Source organism: Panthera uncia, chromosome D2, assembly GCF_023721935.1.
Source record: "Panthera uncia isolate 11264 chromosome D2, Puncia_PCG_1.0, whole genome shotgun sequence".
NCBI classification, from domain to species: Eukaryota; Metazoa; Chordata; class Mammalia; order Carnivora; family Felidae; genus Panthera; species Panthera uncia.
In genome coordinates this window covers 22,588,475-22,605,760 of record NC_064818.1, presented here as the reverse complement: position 1 = coordinate 22,605,760, position 17,286 = coordinate 22,588,475, and the positions used below count along the sequence as shown (strand labels likewise).

General features: G+C 42.0%; 1 protein-coding gene across 2 annotated transcripts in view; it reads right to left on the bottom strand.

The window, feature by feature from the left end:
- Positions 1–738: 738 nt before the first annotated feature.
- ARID5B (AT-rich interaction domain 5B) overlaps positions 739–17,286 on the bottom strand; it is a 178,930-nt gene continuing 162,382 nt past the window's right edge. For both annotated transcript variants that reach the window (XM_049645103.1, XM_049645104.1), the window contains 2 exons: positions 9,343–9,541; positions 739–5,920 (listed from right to left, as the gene is read on the bottom strand). In XM_049645103.1, coding sequence (XP_049501060.1) covers positions 3,755–5,920; positions 9,343–9,541 — 2,365 coding nt within the window. In that variant the 3' untranslated portion in view covers positions 739–3,754. The remainder of the gene's footprint in view (positions 5,921–9,342; positions 9,542–17,286) is intronic.

Sequence of the window (17,286 nt, the reverse complement as noted above, 5' to 3'; positions counted from 1 at the left end):
TGCTATATACAAATAATCACCTTACAGAGCATAGAGGTTACATAGCTGGAATCACCAAAAGTATACAATATTTACAACACAGGAAAGTTTAAAAAAGTATAAACAGCCAAGAGATTATGCTGCTATTTTCAGACATATTTCAACCATGGGGAGACAAGCAGAATATCAAATACATCAACAGCCAACACTGGAATTTAAGTGCTCAAGATACTCATTGCAATGGTGTGGGTCTCACTGGGGCAAACTTGTTCCCATTTCTCTTTAAATCTGGGACAAGAGTAAAACTGGACCAGATGGGACTTGGCTGACCACCACCAAATGTGACTTTGTGGGACAACAAGTGAAGAGAAAGAAATGGTTCTCTTTGAAGGCACACTACATAAAATATTTTTGTGGGATCACCTCGAAATTTCCATCAGACACACCAACACAGTGAAATACAGTACTTGAGAATTCATGCACCAGGTCAGAAAGTTGTAAAGTCAACATTGAGTTTTAATAAACCCTTCTGTATATGCCCTGATAAACAAGTGAACTTAAGAGCTTCTAGCTAGTAAATAAATAAGTCAGTCCTGTGGCAAATATTACAAGTTCCAATCACTTACTAGAAGAATACTTAATTCTGAATCTCAGTTGGGCTGGGGTTTTGTTGTTGTTGTTGTTGTTGTTTTGTTTTGTTTTGTTTTCTCTCTCTTTTTTTAAGTTGCCAAATGTTAAACCAGAAGTTGCATGGCAAGGTTTCTTTCTTTCTTTTTTTTTTTTTTTAATATTATTTAGAATCTCCAAGTGTCCAGTAAATCACGGACTTAGTGCTATTTTGAATTGCAACATTTCTTGGAAGCCACACTCAGTAAATAGATTTATGACTCCATTGCCAATTAGATTCCACAGTTTCCTTTACTAAACTACCAATAACAATGCTTTGATTGCACAAAGAAAGGCTTGGGCAATTCCATTCAATAATAAGGCCCCTTGAACTCAAACAATGCAAACAAAGCCCTATTTAAGACTTTTTAAAATGTAGTTCTCAGCCAATGAAGAATTCAATGGTTTTTTTGAAAGATTTCCAAGATCTCTGTTCGGAGTTTTAAAACAAATAACACACTGCTTCTGTTGGGAATGTATACCCCCATCTCTCTTTATTTGTCCTGATGTTTTGCCGAGGGTATGAGCTTCCTCAGACAGAAACAGTGAGTCTCCTCTCGGAAGAGATGAGGAAAACAAAAGCTGGACTATGTTAACATTGTTTGAAAATGGTGTGATCGAATTCCAACATGATGAAACCAGACTGAAATCATTGTAGCAGGGAGAACAAATGCCCCATATTCCAAACGGATAGGTGAGCTCCACCAGGGACAGATGGCCCCCACTCCTTTGAGAAACAGACTCCTAGAGACCATGTGCTAGTCTAGCCCATGTTCTGCTGCAGAAACACTGGAGTTTCCTTTTTCTTCCATGGCCTCTGATTCTGTGACCATTCAATCTAGTGCAACTTGCTTATATGTGTCCTGGCTAGCAATTTGCCAGCTGGAATTGAGATTTTTTTCCCCCTCCATCTTGTGCAATAGCAGGATAATCTGCACTCACACATTTATAATCTATATTCTACTAGTCTATCTATGGTATATATATATATATATATATATGTAAAATTCCACAGGAAGGTAAATAATTAATTGAAGCAAATGGAACTCTTAACACTAGATCTCTACATTCTTTTGTTTCCACCTTTGGATATTAAGTATGTTACATTGAATATTTGGCTTCATGTCATGGAGACGCTTCAATACAAATGTATGGCATGCATGGCTTTAAGAGCCGCAGTGTCCTTGTTTACCAGTTGTGGTTATTTTGCAGTCAAGTTACCTATTTAGAAGTTGAAAATTGTCATCAAAATTTTCATAGAATTAAATATCTCAGAGGTAAAGGACTGGTTAACTGTGGTTCTAATGTCTACTGGTAGTGTTGGGGGAGGGAAAGGTTGGCTGGGGAGTTCACCCAAGCAGTCTTATCAGCAGGGATGGGACTTGGAAAGAAAATCCACTCTGTATTGACTGACTTTTAACACACTTAGAAAATGCATCCACCTCGATGTTACATCCCAGCAGCGCATGGAATAAAGTGGCGAGAATGACCATACACATTCTCCACATCTTTTGACTGCTTGAACAACTTGGCCATTTCTTCCAACAATAAAAGAAATCGTAAAGTGGACTGTCTTGCCAGGTGGTTAAAAACATGACACAACCCACCAGATGTGCGTGCATACTCACAAAACTAACGCCCCATAAACCCAAAGAAGAGGGCTTTCTTTTGAAATGGGTAATCCAGGATGCCAATTATCCCACAGAGATGTGGCCTGGGAGGCTCTTCTTGAGAACAAGAAACCAACTTGATGAAGGCCATGTGACTACCTATTATTACTCAAAAGACCGCGACCCAGGGAAGGTATCAGGTGCCCGGGCCTCCAGCTGCTCCTTTTCTTCTGGATAGTGGGGCTCCTTCTTCTTCCCCAACCCCCTTTCCCACACTGTTTAAAGGGATCGGTGCCAACACCAATGTAAATCATTTTGGCTTCTGTTCTAATTTCTGAAATTCCTAAAATATCTGCGCAGCCCACAAATATGTCCTCTAGACTCTTGTTGTTCAGCAGCTTGCTGCCAGTGAGGTTTTTGTTTTTATGATTCCTCTGGTATGTAGGACAGTTTCACAGCCTAGATAAGGTAAGGACAATGCTCGATATTTTCACATAACCCAATACTTCAAAGCAAAGCATTTGGCCGGGTAAGCAGTGTATAAGCTCTTTCGACTATGCCATTTATGAGGAACAAAATCCTTAAGTTGCGGATCTGCAAAGGAACATTCTTTGCACTATTGTGTGCTCAACTGTTTTTTTCATTTGTTCCACTAGAATCAGTTGCTTCAATTTGTAAACAATAACTTTACCACCCAAAGCTGCTCAAAATGGTAAGATGTGGAAAAATTACAAACACACATCAACAACTAGGACAGTCAGTCAGCCTTTAAAAAACAAAACAAAACAAAACAAAATAAAACAAAACAAAAGACCTGCAAACAAAAGCGATACTGTTAAAAAAAAAAAAAAAAAAAGGACAAGAAGGAACTGGGAGAAAATGGAACTACCTGTATATAAATTAGGTGAGCAAACAGTGATACGGGTAGTTTTAAGAAGCAAATATATACAGTCATTTTAACAGTGTTTACTTCTCTGGATTGTTTAATAGTGTCAAAATGAAAGATCTACTGAAGTTTCACTATACATTGCATTGATTGAACCTTGGAGAGTTTTGTGGGAAGAGGGGCATCCCTTGGCAAATGTTTGCCAGTCTTCCTTGCCCCTTCCTTTGAAATGCCTGCCCCTTCCCCCTTTTTTCTTTTCTTTTTTTTGTTTTCTTTTTTTCTTTCTTTTTTTTTTTTTTTTTTTTTTTCCCCAAATTGTTCCTGACCATCCTCAAGACGGGGTCCTCTAAATTCTTCCTGGATACACAAAAATCCCTTCACAAGACCCACATGCAAAGGGAACCATCTAGGCGCCAGGGCATCTGGGTTGGAAGGGGCTGGAGACCGACTAGCCAAGGCTGGAGTCGTCCCAGGAAAAATCAGGTATGTTCACCTCCCTTCTCGGCATGTTCAGCCCCTTTGGCTGGGACTGATCTTACCCCCGGATTAGAAGAAATACTGACTTCTAATTCTATAAGCCATCACCCCCAGGGTAAGGAGTGCAGCTCTGGGCTTACAGTTTTGTACTGGGGTGTACGGACGACAGCTGAGAAGACGGAAAGGCAGCTTGAGGATTTATAGCAGCTAGAGGGTAAATGCTGTTGTGCAAAAGGTCCCCGTACGAACTTCCTACAGGTGTGGCCGCAGCCAAGTGTCTGTAAAGCTGCTGAGAATTTGTCGGCGACGTGAAGATTCCTCTCTGCATCACAAGTGAGTGGAAAGCCAGGGGCTGCATGAGTGGAGAAAGCACGGTCTGGTTTTTCAAGTACTGCAGAGAATGGGAATAGCCGGCCGGGAGCCTGGAGTTGAGGCCCGAGCCACACAGGCTCCCGGAATACAAACCTGGGAAGATGGGGGACGAGAGCGGAAGCTTGTGGCCCTCCGATGGGCCCCCCGAGTGCGCGCTGTGTGCCGCCTTGCCGCCTTCGCTCTCCGGCTCCGAGGCCTTCTCCTTCGCACAGGCCTCCTTGGATGGGTCCAGGGGCGACACCGCCCGCGCCTTCTTCCCGGCAATCACGAGGTCCAAGTCCTCTAGGCTGCGCTTTATGGGGCGCGCGGCGCCAATGTTCTGGGGGCTCGATTTCCGGTGCAGGACGGGGTGGACCATGCCCTCGATCTTCCTGAAGTTCTCCAATCTCACGTGGTGAGGTTTTCCCGACCTGGAGAGCGATTCGGGGTACTTTTTAGGGGCCGACATGGTCATGGGCGATACCCGGCAGGCTTTGGGGTGGCAGTCTCGCCCCTGGCTGTTGAGGACCTGGAAGTGGGGGGCGCCCTTGCTCTCCTGGGGCCCTGGGGCCGAGTGCGCCAGGCCCAGGACCTTGCCCGTGGGCTTGTGCAGGTTCTTGGGAAGGCTCAGGTCCGTCGGCTGATCATCCGTGGGCGCTTCGGCCGTGGCCGACTTTTTGTCTTGCAGATGTAGCGACGCGAGATAATTCCCGTGGAGCTTGTCTTGGTGTTTGTGGGAAGGGAAAGAGCTGTTTTCTGATTCCCTGTACATGTCCCTGCAAGGGTACTTGGCTGTCTGCTCGTTGTGAAGATGGTGTTCAGTGTGTCTGTAGAGGCTGTGGAGATGAGGAGAGGAGTAGAAGTCAGCCAGGAAGCTAGGCATGTGGGAGTGAGGGAGCGCCCTTTTCTCCAGAAGCTTCTCCTTGCCCTCCTGAATTTCTTGCTTCAGGACGTAGGAGTCAGCAAGGGGGCTAAGGTGATGCTTGGAGAGACTGCAGCGGTAGGGATCTGATCGACCCAGCTTGTCATGCTTAAAGATGTCACTGATGCTCTTTCTGTCCTCCGAGGGCTTGCTTCTGAAACTCTGCACGTGCTGAATCACTGACGGCCGGCTAACAGCCATGTGGTCGGTACTCTGGCCATGGTGGGCCTGGGACAAACCTGAACACAGGTCATCCCTGGCAATGAGTTTCTTTTTGCTGATCAAAGGGGGTGGGGAGCCATAGGGGTAGCTGCCGGAGAGGCTGGCCCCACTGACTTGGGACAAAAGTTTCTTCTTGGCCAGTGGGGACATGATGCCTGGGTTGCCCCTTGAGTAGAGCAGAGGGGTGTAATTGAGCCCGTGGTTCTCATTCATGGGCCCAGTCAGGTCTTTGTCTTTGAACATGTCAAATGACTGAACCACGAGGACCTTCGGGGTCTGCTTTAGGGCATTGTGGATGTCATCGCTGCCCAGCTGGTCCACCTTCACGGTGCAGTTGGCAATGTAATCCGCCATTGCGGGTAGCTTGTCATCCTCTATCTCATTCTGGTTTGCCAGGGGTGGCTGCGTGGTGGGGAAGCCAGGGAAGGGCGCTTCTTGGAGGTCATTTTCAGGGCTCTCTGTAAAACAGCAGGGCTGGGGTTCTTGTTTCGAGTCCACAAGAGCGCTGGGAGAGGTGAGTGGCTGTTTGCCGGCCCCGGGGACAGGGGCTGGACCCCTTTCGGGGGCCGGAGGGGCACTCGGGAGTGGAGGAGGAGGCCCCTTCTCTCCCACCTCTTCCACCACCTTCTCACTGTCGGCACCTTGATCTATGTCATTGTCCTTTTCTGGGTCTGCCCTAGACCCCAGGGGCCTCGCTGCAAAATCCTGGTACCCTTCCATTTTTTTCTTCACATCTGCTGCCGGGAGAGGCTCCGTGATGCTCTTCTGATTTAATGTCTCTTGTTCCTTCTCTGGCTCTGATGAGACCTGATAAAATATTTCAAAAGACAGTCAGAAGGAAGCCAAATGCGTTGACACATTTTGCTATGAAACAAAATATTACACGCAGCAGTTTTTCTTGAAAACAGGCTTGTCAATCAGCTCAGGGAGTTTCTGTAAAGCTTTATTCTGCCCCCCACCCATCACAGCTCTAAACAAAGAAATCTAAATTACAGAAACATGAGGGTAGATAGGCGCTCTAGTCCCTTGTGTGACACCTATCAAATAGCAAAGTGTATACGATCTTATCATTCCTTGATTCTAATATATAGGTTAATTTTGAGGTGTTTTTTTTTTGTCAGATCAGTCAATTATCCAAATGGGTTTTAAATTACATGCTGTGCTTTATGACACTTTGGAGAAAGATTTTTTTTTTTTGAAAGCATCTCTCTTTCAAAAACCAACCAACCCCATATCAACAACAGGCAACAAACTTCCTAGAACCCCTTGCCTTTCTTTGAGACAGCAAATCTCATCCTAATGTGTTCAGTATGATGCCTAAAATTAGCAATGCTTAAGTGTTAATTTCTACTCGGTGCCATATGACATGCAGATAATGCTAAAATATTAAAAAATTATGCGGATGCAACACCAGCCTGTCTACCTGAGGGACAGAGGACTCAAAGTCCTTCTAGGCTGCAGCAAACTATATTTCTATTAAAGCTGAAAATGAAGTTATCAAAATTCAGGCAGTGAGCACCACCACAAATGCAGCTTTTCTGTTCACTGAAATACATTGTGGTCAATGAGATGGGTGTGCGCTTTATGTGTCCCTATTGACAGAAGTTGTGGGCACAATTTGACCCATTCATTGCATTATGTAGCTGTGCAAAGTTTGACCTTAGAAGGTCATTTTAACTTTCCATCTGTGACCCAGCTGGCTGACAAGCCCTTTCAAAACTGTCACTCTGCCCTGACGTGTCTAAGAGGAGAACAGTCACAAAACAGTTGTATTGAGCTGGTCTTTTTTCCAACCCCTGCCCCCCCCCCCCCCCCATCATCTCATCCCTTGAATGTTGTTCCTCTTTGTTAAGAAAAGAAGTATCAACCACATTAACATCTTCGGGTAAGACTGAGGATGCTGGTGTAGGGGTGCACAGAAAAAATATTTTAAAGAAATCAAACCCTTTCAGAGGTATTTCTCCTTAAATCTACTTGAAGATAACTCTGTCTTTTAGGGACGTGTAAGACCTAATAGCTTTTGCTTCTCTTCTCTTTCTTTTTTTTTTTTTTTTTTGTACTAATAGTTGCCTTTTCCAGTACAAATATCATTACTTGTTCTACATTAACAATCATCATTGGTCCCCTGAGCTTATACATTACATGAAAATACAGAAAAATGAGTACAGCAAGGGAAAAAGGCAAATTGCATTTAAATGTCAGTTTCTGATGGGGCTGTGGTTTGAAGTAAAGCTACAGGGGATACTCAATCTCACTGAAGTTTCTGGGACCTAGGTCTTCGGTTACATGGAGTTTTATGGTTTTGTTTGTAAAACAGGTTTAGAGGGTCTCTGGAAGCTAGGCAGAAAAAAGTAAAGGACCGTTTTTCCTGGGATGGCATTTTATGATCTGCCTTGATGTGTTAAATGGTACCTTCCCACCATGCCATTTGCAATCCAATTACCTGAAGATAGTGGGTCTGACTAGAAGGGCTTTATAAGCCCTCCTGTCTCCATTGAGTTCACTGCTTCATATTGAAAACATCAAGAAAAACAACAATAAAATCCAAACTCCAAACACACAGTCACCGAGGAGAAATATACCTGGCCAAACACATGGGTCTGTGTTGGAGGTGGGCAGCAGTGCTTACTCTAAGGTCAGCCTCGGAGAGGGTATGAGAGTCCAGGTAGTTCAGATGACCTGACCATGATAACCTCTGATACTCCAACATTACAGTGCCTTGAGGCACTGGGGCCTAGGAGAAACAGGGAGCCTGAAGGCCTTAAGAATTTCTGTGATCTGGAGGGAGTCAGGCTCTATGCTTGGCAACAATCATTCCCCAAGCTGAGGGGCTTCAGGGCAGCGGGCTGAGGACTCCGCCCCCACCTCACAAAATAACCATTTCAAACTTCATCCCCAAAGTGGAGCCACTCAAGGGTCAGCTGGCCCCATGGCCTCAGTTTGTCCTCTGGTGCTTTGGCGATGCTGTACATATGGTATCTAATAGAACTCACTGATCCAAAACCCTATAATAAATCACCAGGCCAACGGGATAAAGGAAGAATGGAATGTCAGCCTTAACTTGGAATTTCCTTGCTTTTGGCCATTTATGTTGCAAGCTTGCAGATGTTTAGAAATCTCTGCATCATTCCCCCACCCCCCCCATTTTTTTAATTACTAAAGCTTAGAATAATTACGAAACAAAAATAAAAAATAAATCTTTTCTTGGTATTAATAATCTCTTCTTACACAGGAGTCAGTTGGGTAGGTTAATTTCTAGTTAGGAGGTTGGTGTGGTGTGTGTGTGTGTGTGTGTGTGTGTGTGTGTGTGTGTGTGTTTGTGTGTTTTAAGCCAGTGTTTAATTAGGGAGTCTCTTATGTGTTCATTATAAACCTGATTTTTAGGGGGTGTTTAATATCAGCACCAAAATTCCCTTTGGGGTTGAATCCTAGAACATGCTGTCTCCAAATGTGGCTGCTAATTTTTTTTTTTTTTTTTTATGGGCAGCAGGGTTTTTTATTATTCATGTTGAAACAGAGCCCAGATCAGCCTCCATGACTGGATGTATGCTGACAGTAATGGCTTCTACCAAAGGGCTGTTGGGGGCTGTGGGTAGCTGGGGCTTGTTTTAAAAGGTTCAGAAACTACCTGTTAACATGAGAGATAATAATGGTTTCAGAGGAACAATTTCAAAATTCTCCTACAAATAGTATATACTTAAGGTGTTTCTAAACTGGTTTCAACCCAAGGCTCATGCACAGAAGTCAATTATGGGAGGCAAACAAATCTCTGAGTTTTTAGGGAAGTCCTGTGGAGACATGGCATATATCATTTCTACATCCCAAAAGTGCTAGAACCCACAAAGTGTGCTTTAGAGTCAGACCAACTCCTCAGATAGGCTGGCTGTGAAATGACAAAGAAGCCACATCACATAGGAGTCTCTTTGCTTCCCAGAGCTGAAGCCCTGACTCCTTCTATCTCAAAGTCAGCATTTGCTCTCAGTTTTATACAGGATGTTCTCATCTTTCTAGATCCTGTTATTGGTCCATCCAGTTAATACCACGCACTGCCTTCCAGCTCCTGGGCAAACCAACAGATCCACTCTATGGGGACCCGTGGAGCTGAGATGATGTGAATTCTTAGTCTAGGGCTGTGGGTATTCAGGGACACGGCTCTGGATGCAGGGTTCCAGAAGACACAGGACAGGATGTGTCTCACAGAGGTATTTCTGTGGAGGACAGCAACTCACCTCTGATGATTCCTGGGGCTTTGGGGCATTCTCTTTTTCTTTCTTGCTCTTAGGGATTTCATGTTTGATGCGTTTGGTTCCTGATACTTTTGTTTTATTCTCATTTTCCTGTGAACTGTTCTCCTGTTTCCGAGGTTTGATTGGAGGCAGGGGTTTATCTTCCTCTCCTTTAATAAACCTTTCATATGGTAGGATTAATCTGGAAGGATATCAGAAGAGATGATCAATCTTGGGAGGCAATTCCAGGTAGCATTGATGCTACTGGGGTTTAGTTTCTTTTCTCAATATAAGCAATTTATTGAAGGACCTCATCTCCAATGACACCTGTGCATTTCTAGAAACTTACTCCACACTTCCGGGGTCTACTTCCTTGGTCAAAACCAGCACCTGGTAACTTACATACTTCCTTGCAAGACATCTTTCTGGTTTTATGAATCTATATACCAAAGATACCAATGGAAGCGTCCAAAGTTAACGTCATTATCACAGCTCATGGAACCTGGCTAAGTGCCAAAAATATTATCACAGCAATGAAAGCAAGACTAATGACAGCTGGCACTCATTTATTGCTCTGCCAACTATTATTTATTGAGCACCTACTATGTGCGTAAGTGCTCAAAGCACTGAGATATAGCAGTGAACAAAGCATTCAAAGCCCCTGACTTCTTCATGAACATGATAGTCTAAGTATGCACTAGTATGTGTCAGGTAATGTCCTAAATGCATTATATAGATTATTTCATGTTATCTCCACAATATCTTCCTGGAGTGTTACTGTAATTGTTATTATTATGATATTACTGCTATTACTATGATATTACTACTATTACTAGTACTATGATTACTATTCCTTTTTGAGAGATGAGGCAAGCGAGGCCCCAGAAAGGTTAAATAATTTGCTTAAGCATTACACCATTTGTTAGAGATGGAATTTGCACCTAGTTCTGCCTGTCTCCAAAGTTTATATTTTCATTCATGTTAAAATATAGAGCAGACACTTAAGATAAAGAGGTTAATGGGAGGCAAGCTCAGTGTAGCTGAGAGACAGCTGTCTTCTCCCGAGTTCTGAGGTGGGTGGGTGACTCCCACCCGTTTTGGGGTGCCAAACAAAAGACAGCCCCAGTGAGGAGGGCGGACAGACCACTCAAGCCACAAAAATCAGAGGGCTGAAAAATTCAAGCATTTTAATTATATAACTTTTCAAACAAAGTACATAAAATTGTTCTAAAAAGAGAAACATCAAACAGCTCTAGTTTTAATCTGTTTTCCCTTTGCGACATAGCTCTTGATCTGAAAGGGAAAAATAGCTGATGTAATTAAAAGGGATGGATTGCATTACAATCTCAGTTTCAACTGCAGTGATTAAAGTTTTTATAATGCATTTGGTATGATTAATGACTCACTGTGGGATTAATACAAGACTCAGCCTTAAAAATATGAACTTTAATACGGCAAACATAATTTGTTTTAAATAAGACAAGTTGACTCAATGAAGAAAATGTACTTGGCTTATAAACAACATAAATCTGTTCAAATATTGGGAACTCTAATTATTTTTAAACTAAGACTTCCAGGCAAAAACTTCTTTGGTTTGGATATTTGTTAGCTATCCTACAATCGGCTTCTAACCAGGCAATTTGGATCTCAGCTACTTCAACACACATAACTGTTCAGGTTTGCGAGTACAGACGTGGGGGCTTTTGTGATAATAGTTCGATGTTTAATAAAATACCAAGGAAATTATGGGAAAATGAAATCCCGATTTACAGCATATTAGAAACAAAATTCATTTACTGAGCATGCTCAGACAAGGTATGTGCAAGGAGGCGTGAATAATAGTTTCGAGTCCTCTGTCTGGCAGTGGGCCAGCCATGAAGATCAACACAGCCCGTGGGGAATAGTTATCTTCAGATCCCATTACAAACTGAGTTTAAACATGTTACAGCTGCTAAAACTGGAAACTGTTCTCTCGATGTAGACTTACTAAAATAATATATGGTTGCCAAATACCTGACTCCCACTGTAATATTACAGTTAATGTTTATATAATAAAAAGCATAACTAAGCAGAAGAGAGAAAAAAGCAATCTTGTTCATACTTGAATTTATCCCGTCTCATCTGTAAAGTCCCCAACATTACCCCGATTCCTTTTATCTGCGTGGTCCTGCCAGGGACTTGATCCCCCTTTAACATCGGCAGGTTGGGGATTTTTGTCTGGGGAGTGAAATGCATTGAATATTTTAAACGGGGGGAAAAACATTTTAAATAGACTTTAATGAAAACATATTTTTATTGTTGGGATGGATAGGTTTGTTTTACTTTTGTTTGGTTGCCATGGGAACCCAAGTAGCATTGAAGTCTGGGTATTCCAATGGTTGCTGTTTGTTGGGACCCCCTTGCCCTCAGCTTCATTCTGTAATCGCGACGGTGACACGTGGAGGAACCTCTTCACCGGGAAGCATGACAGTGTTACCTCTGAGTGTAGGGAGAGGGTGACAGAAGGCAGAGAACTGGGTTGGAGGCACACCCAACGTGGACCCCTCCCCTCAGGCTCTCACAGGCCCGGGCCACCCAGGCCCTTTAGCTGGGTGCCTTTAGGAGACTTTAATTTCCTTAGACAATTCTGCAGATTCAAGAAGCAGGGCAACATGTCCATTTCATTTTTTGCTTTCATTTTTTTTTTTTTTCCTTTTTTTTCTTTTTTTTTTTTTTTTTTTCTTCTTCACTCAACTCAGCAGCTGGCTGGCCGACAGCAGTAAAAAATACATTTCACTTTGCTGGTCAAAGGCCTAAAGCCAGAAGCAGGAAATCTGGAATTAAATGTTTCTTGTATCTGGAAAGAGGCATGACTAAGGTAAAACTGAATCCAAACACAAGCTTTGCTTGTTCAAGGCTTCCAGAGGGAGAGAATATGTGAGTGAGTGAGTGAGTGTGTGTGTGTGTGTGTGTAAAGGTCAATTGAGTGGTTTTTTTTCCTCCTTCTAAATCACTGAAAGATAATTATAGTGGCTCAGGGAAAAAAAGGTTCCCAAAATAAAACAAGAAAGGCAGCAGCTAAAAGGAAACAAGTAGAAATATGGCCAGCTAAGCCCCAAAGAACAGGGCACGATCTCACACAGCACACAAACAATCACTGTTCATATAGTGATTTCCGTTTGGTGCGATTTTCACTGAATGTTTTTTCAGTTATCCTGTCATGGTACAACACAATTACCCCACAGGATATGATCTTATCATCTGATTATTAGAAGTTTTTACAGTACAAAAAGACGAAAGCTATTATAGGCTTTGGAACATTTTAAACGTTTAGGGTAAATGCAATACCATTAAAAACAGGTTAGCCAATATTAAGGTCAACGTTACCCAATGCAGGAAGCTGAGTAGGCTTGTTGTGTATAAAGAATCTAGTATAATGCAACATGCCTGTGCCTTGCGGATGATTATTCCTCAAATATTTGTAGTACAACAAAGATTTAATCAGTCTCTAAACTATACAGCTAAAAGCAAAAATGCACCCCAGCCCCTGAGAACTCATTACACAGCCCATCTTCAATGGGCTGCAACTCTAAGAATGTGGGTTGGGTTTTAGGTGGGTGGAAGTAATGGGGAAGAGAAGCAATATATTCATTAGAAAATCCAGAGAGATTTTTACCCCTGATCTACATCTACTCTGGGAATTGAAAGCTTGGCAGATAAATGGGCCTTTATTATTATCCAGATTTCACATTTCAGATTAGCAAAATGCTTATTTACGATGCCATTAATGGATCTGAAATAGGTAAGCCATCATGTATTAAAAAATAACATCTTTCCATAGGCATAAGATTTGTAGCAGCATGAGATTTTATTTTTCCCTAGGAATAATACAAGAATAACATTTTCCACCCCACAGCAGAAACAGTAGGGGAGCCTTTTGCTATCACCAAGATTCTTATTAAATTCAGTCACTGTGAAAGCAAGATTTTTTTTCTCCTTCTCCTTCTTCATCTTTTCTTTTTTTAAATAAAGACGACTTAAAATCAACCCAAGTTAAAATTAACAAATCAATAGCGTTATAACCTTGATTTATTAGCATCTGAGCCACTAAATTATCATCATACAAGAAATTGCTGGTTTGAAAAGATTTCGGCTTTGTTAAATCTCAAGTTAAATAATGGTGCTCAGTATACTAGGTTTTTAGATCTGCCTCATCTGATATTATGAAAAATTCAATACATTTCCCTACAGCAGAAGTCAGGGGTCAGCAAATCTATTACTGTAATGTAAGTAATCTGGCAACCTGCCAGCTCTTTCTCTCTTTTATTATTTTTTTAAACACCAAGGCAGATAATTTTATATTTACAAATTCTAAAATCCTCCAGGGTCCTGCCTCTCTTTCTTAACAAAAACCAGCAGCCTCACATTCAAGAAATGTATATCGCCACATGTCCTCATCATTTGCATTTCATACAAAAGAAGAAAAGACTTCATCTTTATTAGGCAGCGCTGTCCCCCTCCCTTCCCCATACTCAGACGGAAAATAATGTCAAATCTCTTTTGAACGAGTAACCACTAATAATCTTCTGTATTGATTAATGCTTGCGTGGAATGACTGAACTTTGGGGCCAAAAACATTGAGCAAACAGTGCTTAAGAGGAAAAATGAGAATCCATCTATTTATAGAGCTCTGCAAAATGATAGTATAATACTGTCTAGAACTGACTCAATTTGGAGTGGGGGAAAGAAGTAGGTAATTTATAGGGTTGTAATTGATCCTCAAACTCACCCTCGTCACTTTATAGACACTGTTATGGCATCAAACCTGTGAAAAACTCTAGGCCCAAAGATCTGCTGGTGCCCCTGGAACAGAATACCTTAGGGTCAGAGGGAAATAAAGCTGGTGTGCATGTAAGGGCCAAAATGCTCCTACTATACTTGCAGTATTAGGCTTTTACATGGCGGTAGAAAAGAAATGACATATTGGTTCCGCTGGGGCTTCGGATCTGATCTGATCCCAAATGAAGTCATTATACCTCTAAGTTGATTCCAGGGTTGATAAATTCTAAGGCTTGGCCAGACATTTCCCTTCTCAGCCAGCAATTGAAAATATAACTTCACTGTGAAGTGTGGGAAGCAATCTTTCACCAAATATGGAGCCAATAGAAGGTATATTTTTCTTTTCTGAAGATGATGTATGCACCCTTGTTAAGGTTCCAAGAAGACTAGAAAGTTTCTAATCTCACATACTGTCCACCTCTCAGGGTTCCAGACCACAACCATAAAAATGGCAGAAGGGCGTTTGGGTGATTGGTACCAAAACAAAAGTCAAAGACACAAATGTGTTATGTCAGCGTACACAGAAGTCGGATGTTTCCTCAGTGGGCACAACACTCACTGAGTACAACAGAAACTTTGTTCCTGTTCTCTTAAAAACCAAGCTCCATCTGAGAAAGATGTGGGCCCTGGGTAAAAATCTCCTCTATTTTATGGTGTGTTTCTGGAAAGCAGAAAAAATAGCGTGCCGAGTGTGAGGAGCAAAATGTCAGTAACCAAGAGAGCTGAGAAAGAGGTCTCCAGCACCCTCCTAAAACAGATGAGGAGGTGAACTAAAGGCTTTGAGCATTGAACCATGGAGACAGAGGCCATGCTGACCTGTAGGCCATGGAGAATGGTGAATGGCAGGACTCATGTGAGCTAAGAAAACCACGGGAGAATGCAGCATGGGTTCTATATGGAAGACTTAGCTTGACCGTGAGGTCACCAAGGGTAAACTGAATGGAGTGCTTTAATAAGGAAGTGGGTATAAATAGCATCATTTGTATTCTATGTAAGATACCCAAAAGCCATGTGGCCCATTATATCAACAACAATATATGGCCACTTGTCATCAGAAAAGGTCTTTCTTGGGAAAATTACCTGCCTAACAGGGCTTCATTGCCTACTCTAGAGACAACAGAAGATGAACAAGAAACTTTTTTGAAGGCATTAATACCGTCCATTTTCCCCTGGAAGTGGTGGGAGAGTTGTTTCCTAGGCCCATTAATGACTCTGACACCTTCTTCTGTGGTCCTGGAGTGCCTGTAACCCTAACTAAGTAAAAAAAGAAAAGCAAGGTACATGAAGCCTGGGCCAAGCAAGATGGTGGCTTGACTCCTATAAAGGATTGTCAATGTGAGAGAGGTTGCTCAGGGATGACAGGCCCGCTGAACTGCAGTTACATTGGTCTGTGGGGGCCTGAGGTGGGAGGATGGGGAGAGAAACTTCTGGTTATTCTTATATATTGATTAGGCATTCCAATATTAATAACAGGGACCATGTATTAAATGCCTATTAATAGGAGGTATTTGTATACCTTAAGTTCAACTATTACAAAAAGAAGTATATATAGGTACATTATTTTACCCTCATTTTTATGGATGAGGAAATGGAGGTTCAGAGTGAAATTATTAAATGACTAGTCAAAGGCATGCAGCTATTAAGTGCTAAAATTTGAGTTCAAACACAGATCTGTTTGCCTCTCTGAGCTGCCTTCATATCAGCAGGGTAACTGCACTATTATACCTTGTCTGAGAAGCACTGACACTCAGGAGATACTGAACTGATCACCCCTGGGTTAGGAGAATTCTAAGCACTTAAGGTACTAAAAAAATCAGGGTGAGCATTCTCTTTTTCTCAGACGCAACAGACCTATAAAATACACCCATGGCCATTCCACAAGGAGTCAACCCATTAGAACAGCCCTATGGCTTGGGCACTGGGCACAATGCTCCTTTTTCTAAAATACCATGACTCTTGAAAAGGTGGTGACCCTACGTGGATGAGGCCCAGCTTGATGTTGGATGGTAAGAGAAACTCAGGAATCGTATCCCTTCATGAATTCCAGCCTGGGGCACTTAATCTTACCATGTTTGAGGTTCTCATGGCCTCCCCAGTTAGAATGAAAGCTCCTCAGGGGCTTTGCTTCTATGATGCCTCCTTGCCTCTTCTAAGAGGGTCTAGACTGATGTTATCCCCATGTCTTTCACACTAAAGAAAGTTGGAATGGACTTAAGGCTGACTTTATGCCCTGGGATTAAAGTACATTCTCACAACAGAGGGCATAGACCATAAATAGCACCCAGCCCTCCACAATGTCAGCCAGCAAAGATGGAGGCAATCATTCTTCTCAATGAAAAAACAATGACTAACTCAGAATCAAGTTGCATGGATCCATTTCAAGGGCAGATGAACATTATTTCAAGAGTAACAGACAAATATAACTACAGTGTTTTCAACATAATGAGCACCCCACAAATGAAGGCAGACAGTGTCCATTATGTGAAGACAGGCAAACAACTACTGCATTTAGGTCTCATCTACGTGAGACACCATGGGTTCCAGAGCTTCTGAAATGTTCAACAATTCCCCCAAACATTTATAATTTTGATCAAACTTTGTAATAAGTTGTATAAAAACAAAATGTTCTGAGAGGTTTTCTGTGGAAGAGTTAAGGATATATTTTAATGGTAAACAATTACATTCTTCTGTCATCTGATTCTTTTTTTCTTTCTTTTTTGGAAACATGGCTCTCTGAATTTTCAATAGTTCCTTTGTGAAGGCATCTGTTACTCACGTAATTGAAAAGATGTTTGTGCAGTGGCATGCTTGAGAGTACAGTTATTTAATCTTAATGATAAAGCCCCGAGGACAGAAAATCATAAGTAGAAACCTCTTGTTATTTATCAAAAAGAAAAGGGGCTAAGACACCTAATCTATTCTCAAATTTAAATTCATGCTTGATGAAAACTATCAATAAAACATAGGACCTGAAAAGTTTCTTAAATACTGTACCCAGGTTCAAAGGAGTGAGAAAGGGGGGAGGTAGGGTGAAAACAAAAATGAGACAATAAAGGAGACTGACAAAGAAAAACTGCTGTTTGGCAAGCTTTTTTTGGGTCAAACAAAGAACTTGCTGTAGTTTAAAGC